This window comes from Poecilia formosa, unplaced genomic scaffold (genome assembly GCF_000485575.1).
Source record: "Poecilia formosa unplaced genomic scaffold, Poecilia_formosa-5.1.2 Scaffold19, whole genome shotgun sequence".
Taxonomy (NCBI): Eukaryota; Metazoa; Chordata; class Actinopteri; order Cyprinodontiformes; family Poeciliidae; genus Poecilia; species Poecilia formosa.
The window spans coordinates 2,702,482-2,724,808 of record NW_006799958.1 but is presented as its reverse complement, the minus strand read 5'-3'; the positions used below and the strand labels follow the sequence as shown (position 1 = coordinate 2,724,808).

General features: G+C 41.7%; 1 protein-coding gene across 2 annotated transcripts; it reads right to left on the bottom strand.

The window, feature by feature from the left end:
* Positions 1–2: 2 nt before the first annotated feature.
* fhip1b (FHF complex subunit HOOK interacting protein 1B) lies at positions 3–21,297 on the bottom strand. 2 transcript variants are annotated; one of them, XM_016669030.1, is made up of 13 exons: positions 21,125–21,297; positions 20,945–21,035; positions 14,467–15,013; positions 11,555–11,959; positions 10,594–10,824; positions 7,949–8,194; positions 7,471–7,638; positions 6,887–6,966; positions 5,605–5,774; positions 3,515–4,867; positions 1,579–1,757; positions 1,287–1,449; positions 3–831 (listed from the first exon to the last, which is right to left on the bottom strand). In XM_016669030.1, the coding sequence occupies exons 3-13, from the start codon at positions 14,590–14,592 to the stop codon at positions 527–529; spliced, it is 3,426 nt and encodes a 1,141-aa protein (XP_016524516.1). In that variant the 5' UTR covers positions 14,593–15,013; positions 20,945–21,035; positions 21,125–21,297; the 3' UTR covers positions 3–526. The 2 variants fall into 2 exon arrangements, with proteins under 2 accessions (XP_016524516.1, XP_007547305.1); XM_007547243.2 differs by having other exon boundaries at positions 20,945–21,296.
* Positions 21,298–22,327: the final 1,030 nt, after the last annotated feature.

Sequence of the window (22,327 nt, the reverse complement as noted above, 5' to 3'; positions counted from 1 at the left end):
ATATATATATATATATATATATATATATATATATATATATATTTTCAATATTTTCCTGTCAAGAAATATTTGGTGTTTAGTTTCCATCTTGCTGTCTGTGCTACCTGAGAGCACGCTTCCTAACGAAAACATAAGGAGTATGAGCTAGCACCAGGATGTGCGCCTACTTCCTTTTACGATGCCACGGCGTGGTGGGTTTATTTACAAGCTCCCAAGTCTCAAGTGTCTAGCGAGACTTCCTGTGTACAGAATGTAAATATAACACATGATATGCACAAGCTCCTCTGTTAAAACTGCAATTCCAGTCCTGTAGGTATCTTATGCTAATTTTGGTAGAAAAATGCCACCGTTTTCCTCCTGTTTTTTTCCGTCTGCACCATTGCAGATTACTATTTAGTGACAGAAAGTCTCAGTGCGCGAGTCTGGTGAAGGGAGAAATACATTTTACAGCTTCAAATTAATAAAAAAAAATCCAAATAAAAGGAAATCCAAGAGCCAAGTTTCAAAGGAGTTCGTGTTTACCGGTCTACTCCTCGGCCTTCTGGCTCCGAGGGAAAGGTAAAGTGACGGCGTGCTCTTGAGCCATGGCTGCCAGCTCTTTGAGGAACTCACAGAAAATGACGGCACAGTAGACGGCGTTTTTCACCCGCAACGCCTCGGCTTGCTTCTCCAGCCCGGACGACCCGCCGCCGCCCCGGAACAAGGCGCTGTGCAGCGACTGGCCGCCGTCCCGGACGTGAGCGAGCGCCAGCTGAGCGGCGTGCCGAGCCCGGGTCGGGCTGTTGGTGTGTCGGAGGATCAGGTCTCCGAGCGACGGCTTTCGGCTTTTTACTGGAAAGTGGAAATGTCACGAGAAAATGTCATTACAAAGTTTCTAAATGTTTTTCCTTATAAAAGTTTCATTTATTTTCTGCAGATTGAATAGCATTCTGATCACTTGAGAACAAAATATTGACCTTGAGTTGCTTAAATAGCAGATTTTTTTTTTTTTTTTTAGCAAGTTCCACAAATCGCAAAACAACACAGAACTAAAATTGACGTTCATTTAAAGTCATTTCACTTAAATATTCGCATTTGTACTAACATAGTACAGCTCCGTTTTTAAAACCTGCAATTCTTGCATTGCCAGACTTTGGTTCCTTTATTTCGTTTGTTAAAAACAAAAATAAAATAAAATGTTCCTAAGTAAATGAGAACACAAAGACCTTTAATCTAAAGTGTGATGATGCATTTACCCCTGAAAGAGCTCAGTCCCAACACGTCTCCAGTCCACTTTCTGTACTCACCTAGTGAATCAGAGCGCCGCAGTGGGGGAACGGCAGCAGCCATGTCGGTCCAGTCCACTTTCCCTCGAGCCACCAGGTACTGCTGGGCCTTCCTCAGCATGGCAGGGAAGTCTTCGTGAGAAGCTGCAAATGCCTCAATGCGGTTCTTCACAGAACCTAAAACCTGAGGACAGAAACAGAACAGAGAGCTTGAGCTGAAGTGGATCCTTGAACCTTATGTGATGAACAAACAGATCTTCCTTTAGTCTGCACAGAGCCGGGGTTCGGCTGAAGCTGGCAGGAGTTGGCGTACCTGGATCAGCGACTTGACGCTGGGCTGGAAGACCATGTTGGTGTTGAGCAGGAAGGAGCGTAGGAGGGGCTGAGGATAACAGGCCAACTGGGCTATGATGCCAGTGAGCAGGATGTTGACGTACAGCGAGTTTTGGAGCATGTTCTCCAACTTGGCAAACAGAACCACCATGAATGGGCCTGCAGAAGAGAACAAGGGAGAGAAAAAAAAACAGAAACAAAAGGTTTTGAGGTGTTATAATGTGCATTAAATTGTTCTTCCAGTTATGGTTTCTGGTTATAAAAACAAACTAGAGCTTTTTAATTCAAGAAGCAAAGAGGATTCTGTGCAATCTGCTGGCTTCTGTAGCTGGGCAAACCTTAAGAACCTGGCAGACGTGTATTTTCTGAATGTATATTCTGTTTCAATGTAACGCTGTGGAGATGCTTTTTATTTTTCTGATGGAAGATGGGTGGTGCTAAACACGGAGGAAAATAAGATTTGCAGATGTAAAAAAAACATACTCAAGAGGCATCAATACTTTTCCTGGAACTTTAAGGAATTTTATGCAACACCAGCTGTTTCGATAAACTTCTTTTATTTATTTGCACTTTGAAGAATCGCATTAGAAAAGGTTGACGGAGAGGAAAAAAAAAGTATTTATGCTTGCCTGAGGTGATTTTGGCTTTTTTTTTTTTTTTTTTAGAAAAACAGTTAGTGTGCTTATGGGTAGATGGAAACTCATTTGGCAAATCATTTCTCACAGAGGGAACCTTACCCATCCACTGGCGAGTCTCTGTGACTTACAAGAGGCACAAAACTCAGAAAAAATTGTAAAAACTCCAAACCTCGAGCTGCTTGGAAATGGTTTGTCTCTTCTACATCTTGTTTATTACAGCCATGTGTAGCGTCAACATCTGCAGCCTGGTTCCAAACCAGTAGATTGTTTGGAACCAGTGTTTTTTTTTTTTTTTTCCTATTAAGCCATTTATTATTATTTTTTTTAATTTTACGACATTTTTAGAGATCTCAAAATATTTGCATTATATTTGGATGGAAACATATTAGCCACTGATGACTTTTGAATGGATAATTATTGGCTTATATTCCAAAGAAAGAACAAACACTGATTGACAAACTAAGAAAAACATGCTTTAGATGTAGCTTGCTAACAAGTATAACAGAAACCAAGGAGAATAGCTCTTATTTAACAATGCACCATGAACATCGCTTAATGGACGGTTAACTAAACCTGTTGTGACAATGATACTTATTCAGTTCTCATCATTGTTGAAATGAGGAAAAGCTTTTATTTGAAGGTGAGTCATGCTGGTGTCTGCAGCTCACAGATTTGCTACAGAGGCTTGCAAAACTATTCAGCACCTTTACTTTTTCTCTTTTTGTCACAGTAATACCTCAGGTTTTACTGTCTTATTGGTATTTCATTCTGTAGACCAACACAAAAAAGTTCACACATAAAATCGTGGCATTTGTTTGCATCTGTTAATTCAGATCTGGGAAGAAAAGCAAAAGACAAACTCTCAGTTTAACAGCATGTTCTGCCCTCTACCCACAGTTATGAAATACTGATCATTTTTGCATAACTTTGAGTTTGTTAGTCTCATAAAATCTTAGTTATTGTTGTCATACTGGGACAAAGGAGAACAAATATTTTGCAAGGAACTGTAAATGCCTCCTAAATGCTACTTTGGTTTGTTTCTATCTTTTTCTACTGTAAGATCATTGATAAAGAACATAATTAAACATACCATATTCAGAAAGTGGACACAGATGAAGGAAGATAAACTACACCAAGTGGGAAGCGATGTTAGTAGAAGGGGAAAACCTTATTTGGTGATGAAGACAGACGGCTAAAGTGTTTTCCAGCCTAAAATCTGCTCAGACTGAAGTTATAAAAATACAACTAAAGTGCTTTACTTGCCACAGAATAACTTACCAGTGTATGGCTGCGAGGCAGGCTGGGTAAGCGGTCTGGCGGGACTGCAGACTCCCACCTCGGACGCCTCCCCTTTGACGTCCCCAGTCAGTTTCGCGTTCAAGGCGGTGGAAAGCTGTTCGTCCTCCTGCTGCTCGGCGGACAGCGATTCTGCGGCGGCGTCAGGCTGCAGGGAGGCGGCTTGGCTTCGCTCCTTCACCCGGTCCTCCAGCTCCCGCAGCTCCTGGGTGAAGGCCTCGATGCTGATGCCCTGACCGTTGGCGTCTCCGGGGAGCTGCTGGGGGTCGTCCGGCGCCTGCTCCAGCAGTTCTTCGATGAGCCGCTCCACGGATTGTTGCGACTGTTGGTTGGCTTCTGGAAGATCTGAGGATATGCTGTGCGGGCCTGAGTTGGTCAGCGGTTTGGTGTCGGGGGCAGGAAACTGTAGAGGTTTCACGTCGCTGCTGTTCCTGTTGCTGAAAAGCGACTGGGGGACGGCGGCGTGGCTGTGGGAGGGGTAAGAGATGGGAGATCCGTTCTGGTTGGCGTTCTCGTCCAAGAACTGCTGCTCCCCCAAGTCTCTTTTGACTTTTTTCACTTCTAGGCCTCTATCCCGGCTGTCTGAACAGCCGTCCGCCTGCGCGATTGTCCCGTTGTACATCGGCTGGTAGCTCACAGTGATGGTGGACGTGGAAATGTGCTGACTTGGGGAGGAGGTGGAGTGTGAAGCCGACAGAGCGGAGGCAGCAGACGGAGAGGGGACGAGCGGCGGCACCGGTTTGGGGAGCAGTTCCTCCGTTTGAAGCGTGCGCTTCTTGGAGCGGGGCGTGAGACTGATGCAGTTGTTTTTGCCTATCGTGACGTCCCACTCACCGCTGTCCCGGTCCGAACTGCTCCACTCCGACCGCGCCGCCGCCACAACGGCGGCCCTCTGCTGGCCTGGAGGAGTGCCGCCGCTTCCTCCGTGCTGGAAGGAGAAATGCTCCGGGAACATGGCCAAGGAGGCGTTGGAGGTGGGGGGAGGCGGAGGGGCCGCGCTCGGCGAAGGGTTTTCTCCATCGTAAGGCGCGGACCAATCACGGCAGGACCAGGCGCAATGCTCGATTCCCCGACGCGCGTCCTTGAGGTACTCCAGGTACCCCGCGTCCCACTCCAGACACTCTGTGTGGGTCTGCTGCTGGTGCATGGGACTGTCCGGGGACAGAGCGTGGGAGCCGGACGGACCCGGGTGCAGCGGGTCCACAGCGGGGGGGTTAGATGAGCCCCCTCCTCCCGATCCGCCGCCGCTGCTCTGCTGCCGCATGAAGAACGAAAGGCGGGACGGGGTGCTGGGTCTGGGTGGAGCTGGAGCTTCAGTGCTTGGATTGTTCATGACTGTGGATGACACAGGAAACCCCAAAAACATTCACATAAATTTTGAAATATTATCCGTAAAAGAAAAGAAACCCCAACGTGAAAAGATCTGATGGCAGTTTGGGTGTAAAGGCTAATTTTTTTTCTATTTTGTTCCTGATGTTTCATGACATAAATCAGTCACTAACAGCGAATCTGCAGGTCAAATTTAAGACCTTTTTAACCCTTTACATTATGAATGAAACTTAAGACCTGCATCATTGCCAAAAGTTTTTGTACGTAGATTCGCATAAGTTGGAAACAGAATGAGTAAGTGGCAAAGATGAACGTCATCAAGGCAACTGGCGAAATATTTACACTGTACCAATGATAAACACAAAGGAGCTACCAAGATTAGCAGCTAGTTAACGGTAGCCTCATCCTCCTTGAGTCACAGAATACAACAAAGATGTCCGTTTACCTGACAAGAAAAAAAAACTCTACACGATATATAAAATATGAGTTTAAATAGACCTGTCACAACAAAATACAAGACCTGTGATTAACGTATTTAAGCCTTACATATTTTTTATGAATTCAAGACAATGCATTTGTCTTGAATTCATTCAGGAATCTTAACCTTTAAACCAACCCTTACAGACCAATTCACTCTGTCAAGGTTACAAACACTTTATTAAACTGCAACTTAATCAGTCCAGGTGAAACAGACCCAAATCGTTTTCCTCTTTCCTTCCCCCCCCCACATGTTTGTCGCTCACCTTTGCCCCAGAACGGATTGTCGTCGTCGCGATCGGTGGAGCTCGATGCGTTCAGTCGACAGCACTCCGGGATCAGCGACAGGAACTTGTTCGCCGACTTTCCGTACATGTCCGTCTCCCTGATGGCACGACGCTGACTCAGCATTACGTGGGTGCAGGGCAGAAGATACCTGGGAGAAAAACAGACACATGGAGTTTTAATACGTTTCTTTTATTTATTTATTATGATTAGTTCTTAGTCGACACACTGAAAATACACAATGCCTTCCAAATTACATAAACACCCCCTGAATGTTTTTATTATATTTTGACATATTTTTGTAACGAGAGCTCCTAATTGTGAAGCAAAATAAAAAGGAATAATGGTTTTCTGGAGTTTTTACACATAAAAATCTGAAAATGCGACATGCATTTGTAGTCTCAAACTTTACTCTGACACAAATAAAAATCCACTGCAACCAGTTCCTTTCCCTAAGTCAACTAACTGTTAGAGATTGTTAAACGAACAGCACGATAAAACCAGAACAAAGCACACAGGTCAGGAATAAAGTTGTGGAAAAGTTCCAGACAAGTTATTGTAAACGTCTCTGCTACTTTGTGTTGAAAAACATTAAAGTTTGTGATCATAACATGAAAAGAAACCCAAGAAAACTGTAAGGGGTGTGGATGCTTTTCCAAAGTACTGTATGTACCTTCAGCACCTCCATTTCTTGTTCTTATAAAAATATGCATATGTATATTTATAACTACACTTTCCAAGGCCCTATCAACCATTTTATTCATGATAACACAGGCTGGTTACAGACAAGAGGAAGATGCTCTGTAAGCACTGAGGAAACATTTCTGCGCTGAACTGGATAATTTCACACTGCTCATATGACTGTCGCTGCATATGATTTGTTAAATCTTTATTCCGTTTTAAGCTGCAGACACAGCACTGAAGTTAGCATGTGACTCGCACCTGCTGATTTGGTGGAAAACTAAAGGGCTAGTTCCCTATAATTTTTCACTGCATTTTATCATCTAAAGTTCAACATTTATGTTGCTGACACCAGGTTTTAGTAAAACACATTTCTTATGCATGCAGCTTTTACTCTTTCATTAGATAACACACAAAAAAAGTTCTCTGCTAGAAAAGCACAATACCTAGAGAAGTTGAACCTGGACTGAATTTCTGATAAATAATTTAAAACACCATCTTTGATTTCTGAATCATAAAAAAATTATATAAAAGAGAGAATTCACCCACAGTGTCAATGCTCGAGAAAACTCTGGGAAATACCTGAGAACAAGCTGCAGCATGATGTCCTCACAATGCAGGGACAGGAGAGTCCTGAACAGACTCAATGAGACCATGCAGAGCTGCAACCATAAAGAGCCTGATGAGCAGTCATACACAGCAGATCTATTCTTTTTTATCTTACAGCAGAGAAGTTTTAAAAAATTATAACTGAAAACCTTAAAATAAAGTTAATAATGTATCCGACATTGGCCTCTGTAGACGCCAGACCTGCTTTAGCTTCTAAGTAGATAACTCTGACGCTCATGCAGGATGATGAAATCCCACTAATATTTTCCCAAACAGCCCATTGATCTAAATGTTTCTTTTCTAGCCCAGAATCTGTGAGTCGGTGCGAGCTTTTCAACCGAGATACATTTCTGAATACAAACAACATCCAACACAAAAGTAGGTTGTTGCAGCAGACACGAAGAGATTTAGTTTTCTTTCTTTTTGTTGTTCTCATAGCCCAGAAGCTTCGCTTTTCTGCTGTCGGATTTTGCCCTCAGCCCACTCAGCGCCCACACAACCGTGTTCGTTTTAAAGCCTCCAGGCTCTTTCATAAACAGATGCACATGTATACAGACCCTCGAATTGCTGCTTATGCGGGTGAGCAGCGTGTCCAGGATGGTGTCATTGTCATGGCGATGCAGCAGGATGAAGCGCAGGAAGGTTTTGAGGAGGGATGTTTCCGTTACGCTGCGCAAGAAAAGATCCAGGTAGGCGGTGCTGGCGATCATCTCGTCCACCGACGACTGCGGACACACACACACGCAAAAAAAAGAAAAAGAAAAAAAAAACACACACTTTAAAAGAGGAACAATGTGACGAATCTTCCCGCCGAGGTGAATTTAGCAAAGGACAGTTTCTTCGGTGTAAAGTAATTACTGCTTCATCCTCTTGACTCATCGACACCAATCGAAGAAAGTTAAATTCCAAACCTCCACGTTTTCTGCCAGTTCACCTCAAAACATCAGCGAGTCGCTAAACAAAGTTCTAAATGTTCTAAACTCCAGCAGACAGACTTTATAAAAACTTACACAAAACCAGAGTTCAGTTTCCAACCTTGTGCAGGGCGGGGCCCATGACGGGGACGAGGAAGCCGTTGTGGAGGTAGTCCAGGAGCTGAGAGCGGACCAGGGGGTGCGCCACCTGCACCACGGCGTTGCAGAACTCCAAGGAGTTCATGAAAAGCACGAGAGACGACACGCCCATCCAGTCCTCCCGCCGCAGCGAATGCCAGTCGTCTCCGCGGACCTCGATCTTCCTGGGCAGGGAGGAGTAGAGGGCGCTGAGCCCCGTCGCCAACACCTGCAGCAACGCAGAGAGACTCGATTATGAGTCGGTTTGAACTGAAGAAGCTTGAAAACTGCTGGTTACTAAAACATTCATAAATAATACAAACAATTACTCAAAAAAATGAGGAAATGATGCTTAATGTTACATAAAATTACTATATCACTTGTAGGGATATGCATGTGCATTTTGAAATACTGAACGAAGCTCCTGGTCGCTGCGTTTTCAGAGTTAATAAGAGTCACAGTCTCATTAAACTCAATTTGTAATTACTGTCCTTTTATGTCTGCCAACAAAGAGGCTGCGATTTTGCTCAGGCAATTTTTAAAAGTGATCAGCTACTTTGATCTGTACAGTTTGCCTTTTTGTCCACCCTTCACACCGAAGCTGACGCACAAAAGAAAAAAAAAAGAAAAAACGGTATTAGCTGCTGCAGCTCCAGGTCAAATCGTCTGCAGACGGCTGCAGATAAAATGGACGAGCGTTGAACAGTGCGTTGCTCATAGTTAATTTGTAATTTAATTGGATTTTACTATAATTACTTCTTCCCATGGGGTCAGGCTGGTTCAGGTAACTTTCTGTTAACGGCATTTTTTTTTTTTGTTGAAGTGTAAAAACAAAAGTAAAAACAGAAGAAGTTTGTAAGATGAAAAAAAAAAAAAAAACCTCTCTCAGCACTTGGTTTGAACCACAGCACTAATGCAGGACATTTTATTTCAGTGAACTGTAAAGATAATGAATTTTAATCTCATATATTCAATTTTAATGATTTATTGGACTGATACTTTCTGAAATTAAATCAAAAATATGGGGGAAAATAATCCTCTATTTATACAAAATAATTAAAGCTATTTGTATTAATATATCCTAAGTGAGATCATAGTGTGTGTGTGTGTTTATTTTTTGAACACACACCAAGCATCCTGTCAGGCACAGCATAGATGCATATTCGTGTCTTAAAGTATGCCTTGAATGAGTAAAAGTGATAAAATGTGCAACATAAATTCAACATTGCATCATAAATGTTGAGTGACAACTTGTAAAACATAAATGTTAAACCTGTGTATGAACTCTTTATGCTTCTGGATCATTTAATATTTTAAAACCAATTACATTGCAGAAATGATGTCAGAGAAGAACAAACAATAAGTATCTATAAACAGTAGTTCACTTTGAGAAATTATGAAAAAATGATGTCAAGAAGATGAGAAAAGGCCAGTTATGGGTGCAGAGGAAAGGTGCAGCAATGACTCAATAACAGTCACCTCCTGAGAAAATGTCATGCATCACTGAAAGTAACGGGTTAGCAAGCAGAGACAGGAAAAAACTGCGCGAGTCAGGCGTTGGGTCCTCCACTGGACCTTTCCAAGTAGGTCATCTTGAAACTGCTGGAAGGACGGTGAGCAGAAATAGCTGAGCCAGCTCACTGCCAGCAAAGTGCACAGAAAAAGTCAAAAGATGGAAGAAGTGACCACTCCTCTGAAGCTCACATAAGAGAGCCACACTGTTTTGATTTTGTTATCTCACAATTTAGAATAAATGCCCCGAAATGTAAACATGCAAATTCTCACTGAAAAATAAATAAATAAATAAATAAAACTCATTAAGACTTTAGCAACTCTTTATTCTCATCTGGTGGCAGCTAAAGGGAACTGCAAGAAGGCGTGCAGATTTTTTGTTAGCTGATTTTAAAAAAGTTAATATTTTGATAATAAATCAGCAGAATCTGCCTTTTTTTTTAGCAGTAAACTCCAAAATAGTGACATCTCCTAAAGCGATTTCTTATCCCAAAACACAAGAAAAACTGAAGAATTCACTGAAAAAGATTGACAAAAATCAAACAAAAATACAACAAACCCACATGCAAATCATAAGAATCCCTTTTATGAGATATTCCTCTTAACATGCAAGCGTTTCTTTGAGTGTAGAGACTATTTTGTGAGATGGTCACAGGAAACTACGTGATAGGATGTAGATAAGGGTGGCTGATCTGTCAGAGTGCATAGTCATCTTCTTCTGCAGCCATTATCACGCACCATCACTAATGCATTAGAGTTCCAGAGCCCACATCCTCCTTTCTGAAGAGTCAGAAAGCAAGCCAGGGTCCCACTTTTTCAGCTGTACTCAGCTGCTATATTAATAAAGAGGAGGTCAGCTTCTCTTCACTATACATCACTTTGACGCAAGAAGTCAAAATGGCACCCTTAGATCTATGCTTATCAGGATGACGCTATATAGTAGAACCAGTCAATCTCTATGTTTTAGTTTGAAATCATCCATAAAAACATTAAATTCCTCCATATACGAGTTTTGACACTTAACTTTAATCTTTCTAAATGTTTTGATTTTTTTCTGGAAAAAAAAAGAAAAGAAACCTGGCACTAAAAAAACAAAAAACAAACGTTGAGCATTACCGGGCAGAAATAGGAGTTTTCGGAGATGTATCGCGCCACTGCCTCGTGACTGGCCGAGGCCGCCATCACCAGCAGCAGCGCGTCTCGGGCCTGCTGGCCGATGGCTCCGTCCCGGTGGATGAACGGCACGAGGAGGGAGAAGATCAGCAGGTTGGTGGAGCCCTGTTGGGCCGGCACAGCCTGGAACAGCATCTCCAGGACCACCGGCTGCCGGGCCATGGACACGCAGACCTGTTGTGGATTCAAAAAAGTCAAAAAAAAAAAAAAAGGTTTCAATGAAGTGCAAAACAAGAATAAAATATTATAGATGACCAATTATGCTTCCTTGGGGAGGTTAACAAACATGATTATTAATTTTTTTTGCACAAAATCATTCTTAGGTAGTGAGATTTCAGTCCGTCTGTCTCCTTTCAGAAGACGTTTTAAGGCTCTTGTCACTTTAAATCCATATAAGCCATGCCATCCGACTCAGCGTTTACACTCACAGGTGAAAATAGCTGCAAACAGATGTGAAATTATACCACTGAACATCTTTGAAAAGCATTAGTAGAACCTCCTGCAGCAAGTGGTTTCTGGACGGTAATTCGCTTGTCAAAACACTTGTCTTTTCCAGCAGCCATTGTACGGCGCATCCAGTGGTAAAACCAGCTGACTACACATGCTGGAGCTCTGCTTGGGTTGCTAGGTGATGAGTTGGGCTTTGCTGGGGTTGCCAAGTGAGGGACAGAGCCTGCTGATTTGTAACATTACACTCGGGAGGGTTTTTGAAAAGGCTCATTTTCCAGACACCAAAAAACAACTTACTGCCAAAAAACAGCTGTGTGTGTGTTTTTTAAGCACTTGATCTATTTTTAGAAGCTGTAGAAACAAAAAATGGAGGTAAAATACTTTAATGTGAACAAAAAAAAATCTCAGACGCAAAGTTATAAAGTATCCCAAAGATTTATTTCTTTGCGTGTACCTGATTAAGCAGCAGTACCAGACTGTTCTCCAAGGCCGGGGGACAGCCAAGTTCTGGGTCGGCGCATGCTCCCAGCAGCCTCAGCAGGGGGTGGAGAACGGCTGTGTGCTGCAGCAGAGGCTGCTGGGACTGGCCGATGAGCATCTCGAACAGTTTGAGCAGGGCCCCCTGGCTGTCCGGGTCCAGGCCGCGCCGAAGGTGCCATTGAACCAGGCGCTCCAGGATGTTCTCCGTGACGACCAGCTCCAGGATGGGGCCCATGGGCGCCACGCAAGAGCCGCCCTCCGTGCTCTCGGCGGGACGCTCTTCCGCCAGCAGACACAACATCTGGTCGGTGTTGTTCCGCACCGCCGTCAGGTCGTCGCTGGAGGACGACGTTTCTCGCTGATCCAAAACCCAAGAGACCTGAAGAAAAAAAAAAAATAATGATATCAGTATAAAGCTTCTTGTATCCTTAAAAGCCTATTTTAATGCAAGGCTTACAGCTCTTGGATTACTCCAAGTTTAAAAGTCAGATGAATATGTAACTACAAAACATGGAACATGAAAAAAATTGCAAAATGTAGAAATATTTCCAACACTTTGTATGTTTAGATTCAGTCCAGCACACCTAAACTGAGTGGAAAACTCTTTATTGTGAGCAAAAATCGAGGTAAAGAACAAGATTATTATTAAACTGAGACGTTGACTGCCGAACGGTGAGGCCTTTCAGTTCCTGCAGATAGAAGGAAACGGGACGGACACGCCAACAAAACCCAAGGACAGCTGCAGTCAAGGCCAACCGAGCCACTGAATATAAGGTGAATCGCTGCCTTCAACACATTTCCTCAGATTCGAATGCAACTAACATCTCATTATAGCTTAATGTGGGTTATTAAGCCATATTTTATACGAATCTCTGCTCCACCACAAATGACTGGATTAGCTCCTTAGGATGGCATCAGGTGCAGCAAAAATCTGTTAATCTCCTATTAAAACATACAGGACGGGGGGGTTAATAACCTGGGTTTGGAGAACACAGTCAGCATTTTAAAATAAAAGTCTTTTGACCAGGATATTGATACTAATGCTGCCTTTCAGTGAGCTAAAAAGAAACAGGCCACTAACCGGTATCAAGCTATACGAAGATTTTAAAACGTTTTGGTTAACATCCTTCCATTTTTAGGCTATGTTTACTCGAGAGTGCCATCAGGAAGCTGCTGGTATTTTTGGATGTAATTACTAATACATACTATAAGTATTTGACACAATTATTCTAAGATGGGAAATAAAGCAGCATTTGAAGTGTTAAATGTAACAAGAGCTTTCGTAACATTTATCACAAACAAGTGTGATGTGCAGTCACCATGAGTCGTCACAATGACCGGGGCTCGGTTAGCCAACATGACGAGTCGGAACAACCGCGTCAGTGGTGAAGCTGCACATGTGCAGAAACTGAGATGAGCTAACACACAGCCGGCAAACAAACACGCAAAACAGGGCAGATGTTCGCCCACACAACCAACGTCTACTTATGGTCTTCTCGTTATGACCACTGCTCACGCCGTCATGTCGGAGGGAGGAGAGATTATGTTTGGAAATTTGCAACATCAGTACCACAGCTACTTCTTCTGAAAACGATTTTTCATTGAACAAAAAAAAAAAAAAAAAAAAAAAGCATCCTACTGAGAGTCTGGTTGAAAGAGTAAACCTCCAACAACAAAACAGCCTAATGCTGCCTCCGAGCCATTTAACCCATCAGGAGGAGACGGCGCTCTGGAAGCCATAACGCTTTTTTATCCAGGGACTGGACATGAGCCAAACTGGCTCCTTACGTTAGCACTGACACGGTCCACCTAAAAGTGTTGAAACCTACACTTCCTGATCCATTAAAGCACCGACAGACTGTAAAATTTATAGCAGTCTGAGATATACAAATAGACCAGCAGTGTCAGTAGCTAGCGGTATGAGCAGACATGCAGTTTGATGCATTAAACAGATAATATAAGTTTGTTAAAGTTGTTGCAATAGCAGAGTGGCAACATCTAACGCTGAACAACAGGGAATTGTAAACAAGAACTAAATTCAATGTCTGTTTCTCTGGGATGAACTGGTAACCTGTCCAGGTTTGAACCTGCCTCTTGCCCACTGGCCACCAGTAAAACCAACTAGCCCAATGCTGCCTTTCCAGGGACGGATGGATAACAAGTAAATGTTGCAGATAACAATATTACACATTTGACAATCAGTAGATTATTTTGGGAGCAGTTGGAAACTGTGCTGCTTTTATGATTTAGATAGCAATGAAATTGTGTTAAATATGTTCTGTTTTACATTTTTTGTGTAAATATTATATAAAAGCCCCATACCGATCAGAGTTTGTACTCAAGGTTATCATACAGAGACAGTATCACACTGGCCTTTGCATAAGTGCAAACTAATGGTGGAACTTGATACATTTTTAAATCTAGTTAATTGCAGCATCTGCAATTAATTAATCAAATTGAATCAGTTAAAGTCCTGCTCATTTAAATAAGCACTTATTGAATTTTATTTGAGCAAGCAAATGCTTGAAAATGTACAATATGCTTTTGTAGACATTTTATTTGGATTTTATTATTTTATTATCTATTTTCCAAACTATTTCATACCTACTTAATTACAAATCTTTAGGACTACATCCACTTTCAGATGTGACCCAGATCATTTGTAATAAAAAAAGTTTTTTTCCCCAATTAGGATAGAAGATTTAGTGCATAAATTAGCTGAGTAACAACCACAGCTGCAACAAAAAGCCAGTCTTTTCCTTTAGCAAATTATATTCCCCAAATTAGGTTCAATCTGGGTTCATTTTTGACTTGTATCACAAAAATGTCTTCCAGCAAAGTACATAAACAGAACTGTGAGCGGAGCACGCGGCGTCTTCGGCGCACCTGTCTCCAGTGGTTCTCAAACACCATCAGGCATGTCTCCGGGTCGGCAGTGCACGGGCTGGAGGGGGCGACGGAGGCGACGGCGCTGCGGCCGGACCGTGGGTTCAACCTGCTAAGCCAGCTCATTCCGAACCCGGCGGGAGGCAGGTGAAAGGTCTCACAGACTCAAACGCCAGGGAGGGATGGGAGGGGGGGAAGGAAAACAAAACAAAACAAAACAAAAAAAAAAAAGAAAAATGGGAACTTCTGAGTCCAGACACAAAAGCGCCCAGGACAGAGAGCAAGAGCTCAGGAGGGGAACTAAAGGAGAAGGTATGGACAAAGAAAAAGGAAAAGAGAAAGGGAAGAGGGACGGAGAGGGGAAGGGAGGCGATCCCAATCAGAGAAAAAGGACGACGCTTGAACGAGCTGTTGCTGCCGATCAGCCGACTCCAAAGGGAAGGGTGTTTCTGATTTAGAAACTTTGCTTTCTTGTCCTCCCTGTGGACGCTGTCATCCAGTCTGAAGCCAACACCACTCCATAGCCGGTCAGGACGGGTACACCTCTCTGTGAAGACAAACAGATAAACGACTCCTTACTTTAAATCTACAGCTTTTCTGTACCACAAACTGATGAACAAAAGAACCACCATAACTAGGGTAATGTAGCAATTAGTACCAAACTAGAACTTAAACTCCTTATTACACACATTGTTGCATTGCATATCTGCAAAAACTGGAACAAAGGATGTCAATAGAATAAGATTTAGTCCTTTACAAATTAATTTTTCTGCAAAAACCTAAGAAAATAAATGTCCTAATTTCTATATTGACAGATTTATCTTGCAAGCAGCAAGACAAAAACAATCCAAGTATGTAGAAAATCACTTGTGCCAAAGATCTCTAGTCCCCCTCCCTCCCAACAAATATAAGTAAGCGTCTGCACTATGCCGTTACCAGGGAAACTGTTTCAGTCTTGTAGTAGAGAAAACTACAACAAGTCCTGCTCCTGTTTACTGTGGAAACTGAGAGGCTATTGGCAAGAGAAGCAAACAAATAAACAAGTGTTCAGGCTTTAAGTGTCAAACTCATTCAGATTGTTGCATTGTCTCTTCACAAGCTTATAACAAAAAAAATAGATATATATTCCACATATTTAACAACTTTAAATTTAAAAATCAAGCATGTTAAGTGTAAAAGGCAAATCTATAACATTGGATACCAAATTTCTGTTGTATTTTCAAAGCTTAGTTGTTGTTTGAAGAGTTCACTTTCAAATTGAGCTCCAAGGTTAATTATAAAACAAAAGGAAGTAGAACTAAAAAAAGAAAAGTGATTTCCAGATATAAGAAAGCAAATTCAGTTCATACAAATTCAACCACAATCTTCCCATCAGTGACACATTGGATGGAAACTTACTCAACAACAGAAAATGTAGGCTTTAGCACTTGCAAAACCCCCCAAGGAATAGTCAAAATGACAAAGTCCTTCCCATAAATTTTGCAGTTTTCTGCAAAAAGATGACACTTTTTCATGCACTTTTTTTTACAAGAAGCAACTGCTGTGACTTGGCATAGATTTGTTATCACCGCTATAAACCGGTGAAGCATTTGCGACTACATATAAAAAGTGTTCATTTAAAAATGAGCAGAAAAAACATAACGGGCTATATTTTTCATGAAGATGTCTTTTCTCTCCGTAACTCATCAGTCGTGCACATGAATACCAGCAGCTCAGACGCCACTGTGAACAAGAGAAAATGAAGCAAATTTCATTCAAGAAAAGATGAACCCTATGTAGTCGCTGCCCGCCGTGCGGCGTACAAGCATGTGACGCATTTATAAGGCTTCGTAATAACATGGACGCATACCGAGTTTTCATTTCAACTCTGTTGGACAGCACGGACTTCAAACTTTATAAAAGTGTGTGCAGTGTTAGTAGTAGTTTTGCTAGCTATCGCTACATGGCTTCATAGCGAGCGCTGACGCACTGAGAAGAGAGACTGCGCGCCGGGATGGCCATTTAGACCTTGTCTTCAAAGGGTTAAAAAAAAAGAGAAAAACAAATTTAAAAAAGTAAAATAAAAAAAGGAAGATAGAAGTGAAAGAAAAATTATGTTTTTAAAATTTATTTATTTTTACAAAAATTGACCATTCTTCCATCCAATCTGACTGCTCAGGCTCAGTCAGAGTATCTGTAAAAAGTTCTTATTTTTTTTTAAAGTGCAAGATAAATATTGAACTGGTTTTAGTTCTGGACTTTGACTGGTCCATTCCAACATATGCATATGCATCAATCTAAATTATTCTAGTGAAGCTCTGGCTACATGTTTAGGATTACTGTTGCCCCAACTGGAATGAGAAACTCAACTTCAGTCCTTGTACTTGTTGTTGTTTAGCTTAGGGGTTGAACAACAACATATTTTTAAAGGTCGACTACAACATGATAAAAGTCGAGTCGACGTCAACTAGTCGCAGTGACATCAAGGCGACATAAGCTCAAAACGCTTCACAACTTACTCAGCTATATTCACGGCAAATATTGATTAAAAAAAACCTGCTTTTACTAAGTCTATTATGCATAATTAAAAGAACAAGAAACAGATTATTATCCCGGACTTCTTTGTGAGCAGTGAAGAAAAGTCCAAAAAGTTGCACAAAGTCGGGTCTGACTTTTTTTTTTTCCCCCGAAACACCAACCGATACTGATGATCAATGGATAGCTGCACATTTAGGAGTCAAATTATTATAAATATAAAATATGATATATTAAAAAAATCCCGACATCATGACACTCCAGTAGACTTTTTTTTTTTTTTTAAGAATGTTTTTGGCATTGTTTGCCTTTATTTGACAGCAATCCAGGGAGTAGAGAGAGGAGCAGGGGAGAGATGACATGGGCCAAGCGAACCGCGGACGGGAGTCAGACTCCAGACTACCGCGGTCTACAGTCTCTACATATAGACACCCGGTAGCCTTTGCTAGAATTTTCTCTTTGGTAAATTATTTACATTTTTATACAATTTGAGCTGTTTGACGAACTCACCTAGTTCATCTTTCAGTTTCTCAGAAAAATCTGTTTCGTCACGTCATTGCGAATAGTGGCCCCGTAAAAAGTCATTGCAGAGGAAAGAATCGACTAGTTGGTGCAACCCCTAATTTATCTCCATCAGCACCGACTAGCTTCAAAGTCCATGTAAAGAAAAGCATGTCCACCAACTGGATGACGTGTTTTCTCAATATGCTTCCATTATGTCCAGAATGACACTTGGTTGCACTTAACTTAATGTTGGAATATCACAGTAAGAGGGGCAGAACAAAAACAAGTGTAACATTTTTCATTAGTTCAAAATTGTGACTTCACAGTTATGCTTGATGCTGTGTTGGGCTGTCACTAAAATACACTGAAGTTTGTGGCTGTAACACGACATTTACAAAAGTTGAGGTCTGAATAAGCTAAAAAAAAACAACAAAAAAAACATCCTTAATCCATCAAATTGTACATTTAGTAACCCGTTTGACTTGTGCTTGAACAAAAGGATCCATTAAAGCAAACCACCCTAATGAGTCAGTAAGCTAATACGCTCGGTGTTAAAATAAGAAATGTCATCATTACAAAGATTTGTAAAGTGCTCCTCATTTCCACATGACATGGATTGACTCATGATTTCCACTTGGGATTCGATACAAGAAAAAAAACCAACAAAAAAAAAACCCTCCATACAGAGTTTTCTTTTTCTCTCACAGCAGCTACACACAAGTGGTTCTGAAAGGAAGCCAGGTCACCGTTTACCCTTTTGTTTTTCCGTTTAATGATTAACCACTCCTTATTTTAATAAGGCCAGCATATGAGTTCATGCAGAGATCTAAGGATATGAATGGAGGGGGAAAACAAACAAAAAAAGAAAACCTCAGGAATACTGTTTGACTAAGGTTTGTCCTCAATATTTATGTAAATTCAGTCAGAAAACCTGAAGTACTTTCAACAAAAATACCCTCAGCTCCACATGCAGATCTCAGCACTGCAGCACACACACGGAAATTCAAAGTGTCTTTAACTTTCAGGTCACACACACCTTTAGAGCAGCGCTCATAAAACGAGTTCAAAGTGCAACTGCAGATACCACAGAAGGCAGGCACCGTTCCTAAAGACCTGAGTCAAATATCGGTGATCAAGCTCACCATTCTTTGGGCTTGAGTATTCCCACCTCTTGTAGCAGATTAAACTCTTAAGATAGGCTAAAAGTAGGGCGAGAAGTTCGGTTTGTTTTTTCAGAGACGCTGTGATTTCAAGCAGTGGACAAACTGAGACAGACTCCGGTTTAACCAGAATCCTTCAGGGTGTTTTCGCACCTGGTTGTCTGGTAGACTTGGTTCAATTGAGAAACAAGATTACAACATTTGTTGTATGTTCAGCTGGTGTGGTTCGCTTTCACACTGCACTGTATCAGACAAGCCAAACTAATTGAAAAACCTGTTCACGCCCTCGCCTGTGGTGGCGCTGCACCAAGAACTGCTGAATGAAACAACAAGGAAAACCTCTGAAGAAGATGCTGAGCGCAACTTCCTTCTTCACCAAACTTAAACAAAAACTTGAGTGGCATCAGATTTCAGCTGTTTTTGTGGTCTTTGGTGAAAGACCACGAGCCACTTCTCCAGCTAGCGCCAGATTCAGATTCGCGTTTGCTTTGGTAATACTGACCCAGAATGCCTTGCGCTGTAGTCCACTCGCTTCTTGCTTTTTGACTGATCCGAGACCGTCACAGTCTTCTCCTGTTGTACTAGGGATACACGATATAATCGGCGCCAACATCGGCATCGTCCGATATCATTTAACATAACGGAATTGATCCAATAAATAAAACTGTGCCGATATTAACAATATTTATTTTGATGCCATTTGTAGGTTAGTTAGAAGAAGGTTAGTCATGTGTTTTGTTGCAGTACAGGATTGTGGGGAGAAGTGGTGATGAAGCCAGTGGTGTGTTGCTTTCTGCCAAGGTGTCGAAAGGGTAGTGAAATGTAATGTGTATAATATCGGTAAATATCGGTTATTGGCCTTAACAGGTATATTAGTATCGGATATTGACACTGGGTCAAATTTCCATAAGCGCATCCCTATTTTGTACCACTGACCTCTACCAGTCTTCAGATGATCTCAGAGTCTGTTATGTCTAAAAAGATAACATATTTCAGTTGATTTAACCATTTATGAGTAACACTTCATTTGTTAAAAAGTTTATTTAAATTGCAGTTTAGCACATAGGGCAGCTGAAGGCACCAACACACTTCCTGCAAAATGATCCATTTTCAAAAACAAAGTTTGACAGCCACCTTCAAAAGCTGCTTTTAACATTTCCTTTAAAATAACAACCAGAGTGTGAGCTTTGTTTATGTCGATATAAAATACATCATCGCAGTATCTGTGTGCAAAAGTGAAGTCTGGATACCAACCGCTGTAAAGAAAGACGGTAGACAGGAAAATGTTGGGTAAATGCAATCAATACCATCAGCATATCTAATCGGAGACAAGAGGAAGACGCACATCATCGGTCTGCTATAGACATTCAGCATCAACGTTGTGAGAAATACTTTCTACGCATTTTCAGTTTCTCAAAGGGTGACATGTGCAAACATTGTTATCTAAATATCAGATAAGAATAAAAAAGTGGCCAAATAAACCACCAGAGGTAAACTTATACATGCATGTACAGATAAAATCTTCTCAATAGTGTTTGCAATTTTACGAAACACTTATCTGTCAAGAAACAGGTTAACAGGTTATGCAAGCGATTGTGAATTATATGTCAGCTAGGACTCTATCACACTTTATGAGCAAGCCAGGCTGTATTTGATGGAGACTAAAAGCATACAACTAGTAATACAAGGCAGACTTTAGGTCAGAGACCGAGAAGTCTCAGAAAATTAATTCCTTTCTACCTACTCCTTTACTTTTTTTTTTTTTTTTAACAGCGGTTGCATATTTTTTTATGTGAAACATAAAAACCCAAGGAAAGTCCGCTTTGCTTTTATTCACCGCGGGTTTTATCAGGTGAGATGACAGACTGTTGAACGTTTACTGTTCAGCCCCAGAGTTTAGAGATAACCAGAGGAATGTGTCCGAGTTAATTAAGCTAAGGAGGCAGGAGTTCAAAGGTTGAATCTTTCCTAATGCTTTTACATCATATGTTCGTGTCAGTCCCTGCCTTTGACAGAAACTTAACGCTGCCTTTCTGATTACTTTTATTTTTGCTTTTTTTGTTGTTGTTTTTTTAAGAGTTGCCATTCTGCATTTCGGTTTAACCAGCCCGCAGAGGCGTTTCACCGGGCGACGTCGGAAAATAACAATCAATGCAATTCAATTTCGAAACGATGAAGCGACCTAGTTTACACTGTAAAATATTAACTTATTCTTTCTCAAAAGCCCTGCATTAAATATACCTGACCAAGAAAGTCAACACACACGCATAAATTAAGAAAGCAGCACCAAGAATGCGCACCTTGTTTATGTGCCGGGGTCTCAGCAGCTGTTGAAGAGGAGCAGATTTCCTCGGATAGCTAGCTGCCAGCTAGCTGCCTGCTAACGCCTAGCTGTTGATGAATTCCACAATGTCAGAGCAATGAACGGCTGACGACACGAACACAGCGCAGAGGCAACCGGAGGACTGCTCCACACTGACCCGGCGACGCTAACAAATTAACCACTCCTTCTTCGGGGCAGCTGTGCATCCTGTTAGCGACAGATAAACATCCCATTTGATGATTTCTCAAACACTCTTCCCTCTCCCGCAGCCATCTTACTTTAACTCCTCCCACACGGCTTCACTGAGTCACAGCGACGCTGCTCACAGCTGCATGGTATGGAGGGTTTGGAGGGGCAAAAACCCGAACCGGTTCCGATAAATGTACACCGTGTACTAATATTTGTGACATTATGGAGGTGCCACTCTAGGAAAAGAAAAACGGTCATTTGGTAGTGTAGACATATTTTTGTTCCAACAGTAGACATAATATATTTCTATGTTGTATTTCATTGTTATAACAAATTTGCATTGAGTTATAACTATGGCTATTGCATAACAACAAAACCTGTTAACTAGCTTGGGCTTGTTGCTGAAGGTTTTGGACTTAAAGAAGCGTATCCATCCATCCATCCATCCATCCATCCATCCATCCATCCATCCATCCATCCATCCATCCATCCATCCATCCATTTTCTGTACACCCTTGTCCCTAAGTGGGGCCGGGAGGGGTGCTGGTGCCTATCTCCTGCTAACGTTTCGGGGGGAGAGGCAGGGGTCACCCTGGACAGGTCGCCAGTCTGTCGCAGGGCAACACAGAGACAGACAATACACACAACCATGCACACACGCTCACACCTAGGGAGAATTTGGAGAGGCCAATTAATCTGACAGTCATGTTTTTGGACTGTGGGAGGAAACCGGAGTACCCGGAGAGAACCCACCATGCACAGAAAGAACATGCAAACTCCATGCAGAAAGACCCCAGGCTGGGAATCGAAACCTTCTTGCTGCAAGGCAACAGCTCTACCAGCTGCGCCACTATGCAGCCCTCTAAAGAAGTTTAAATTATTTTAACCATCCCAGTCTTAAAGTCAACTGATTCTATTCGTGAGCACTATGCTTGATTATCCTGCAGAATGCATGGATTCCATCAAAAATTGGAAATATTTTATAGCCCAATTTCAAGATTTAACTGTGAACATTTGCTTTCTCTCTATTTAAGATAAAAATATATATTCTACAATACAAATGGTGACTTTTTAACTGAATGAAAAGATTTTTTACAAATCTTTTTTTTTTTCATTTATTCTCACCAACTGAAAAGGCGAACACTGAATGTAGACTATTTTGTGACTATAA

What these genes read in the sequence shown, in the direction of transcription:
- fhip1b (XM_016669030.1), bottom strand. Translation starts at nt 14,592, where the DNA reads ATGAGCTGGCTTAGCAGGTTGAACCCACGGTCCGGCCGCAGCGCCGTC. An exon ending in TGGTACTGCTGCTTAATCAG is followed by an intron (nt 10,825 to 11,554) that starts GTACACGCAAAG and finishes AATCCACAACAG; the next exon opens with GTCTGCGTGTCCATGGCCCG. An exon ending in GCGGCGCTCTGATTCACTAG is followed by an intron (nt 832 to 1,286) that starts GTGAGTACAGAA and finishes TCCACTTTCCAG; the next exon opens with TAAAAAGCCGAAAGCCGTCG.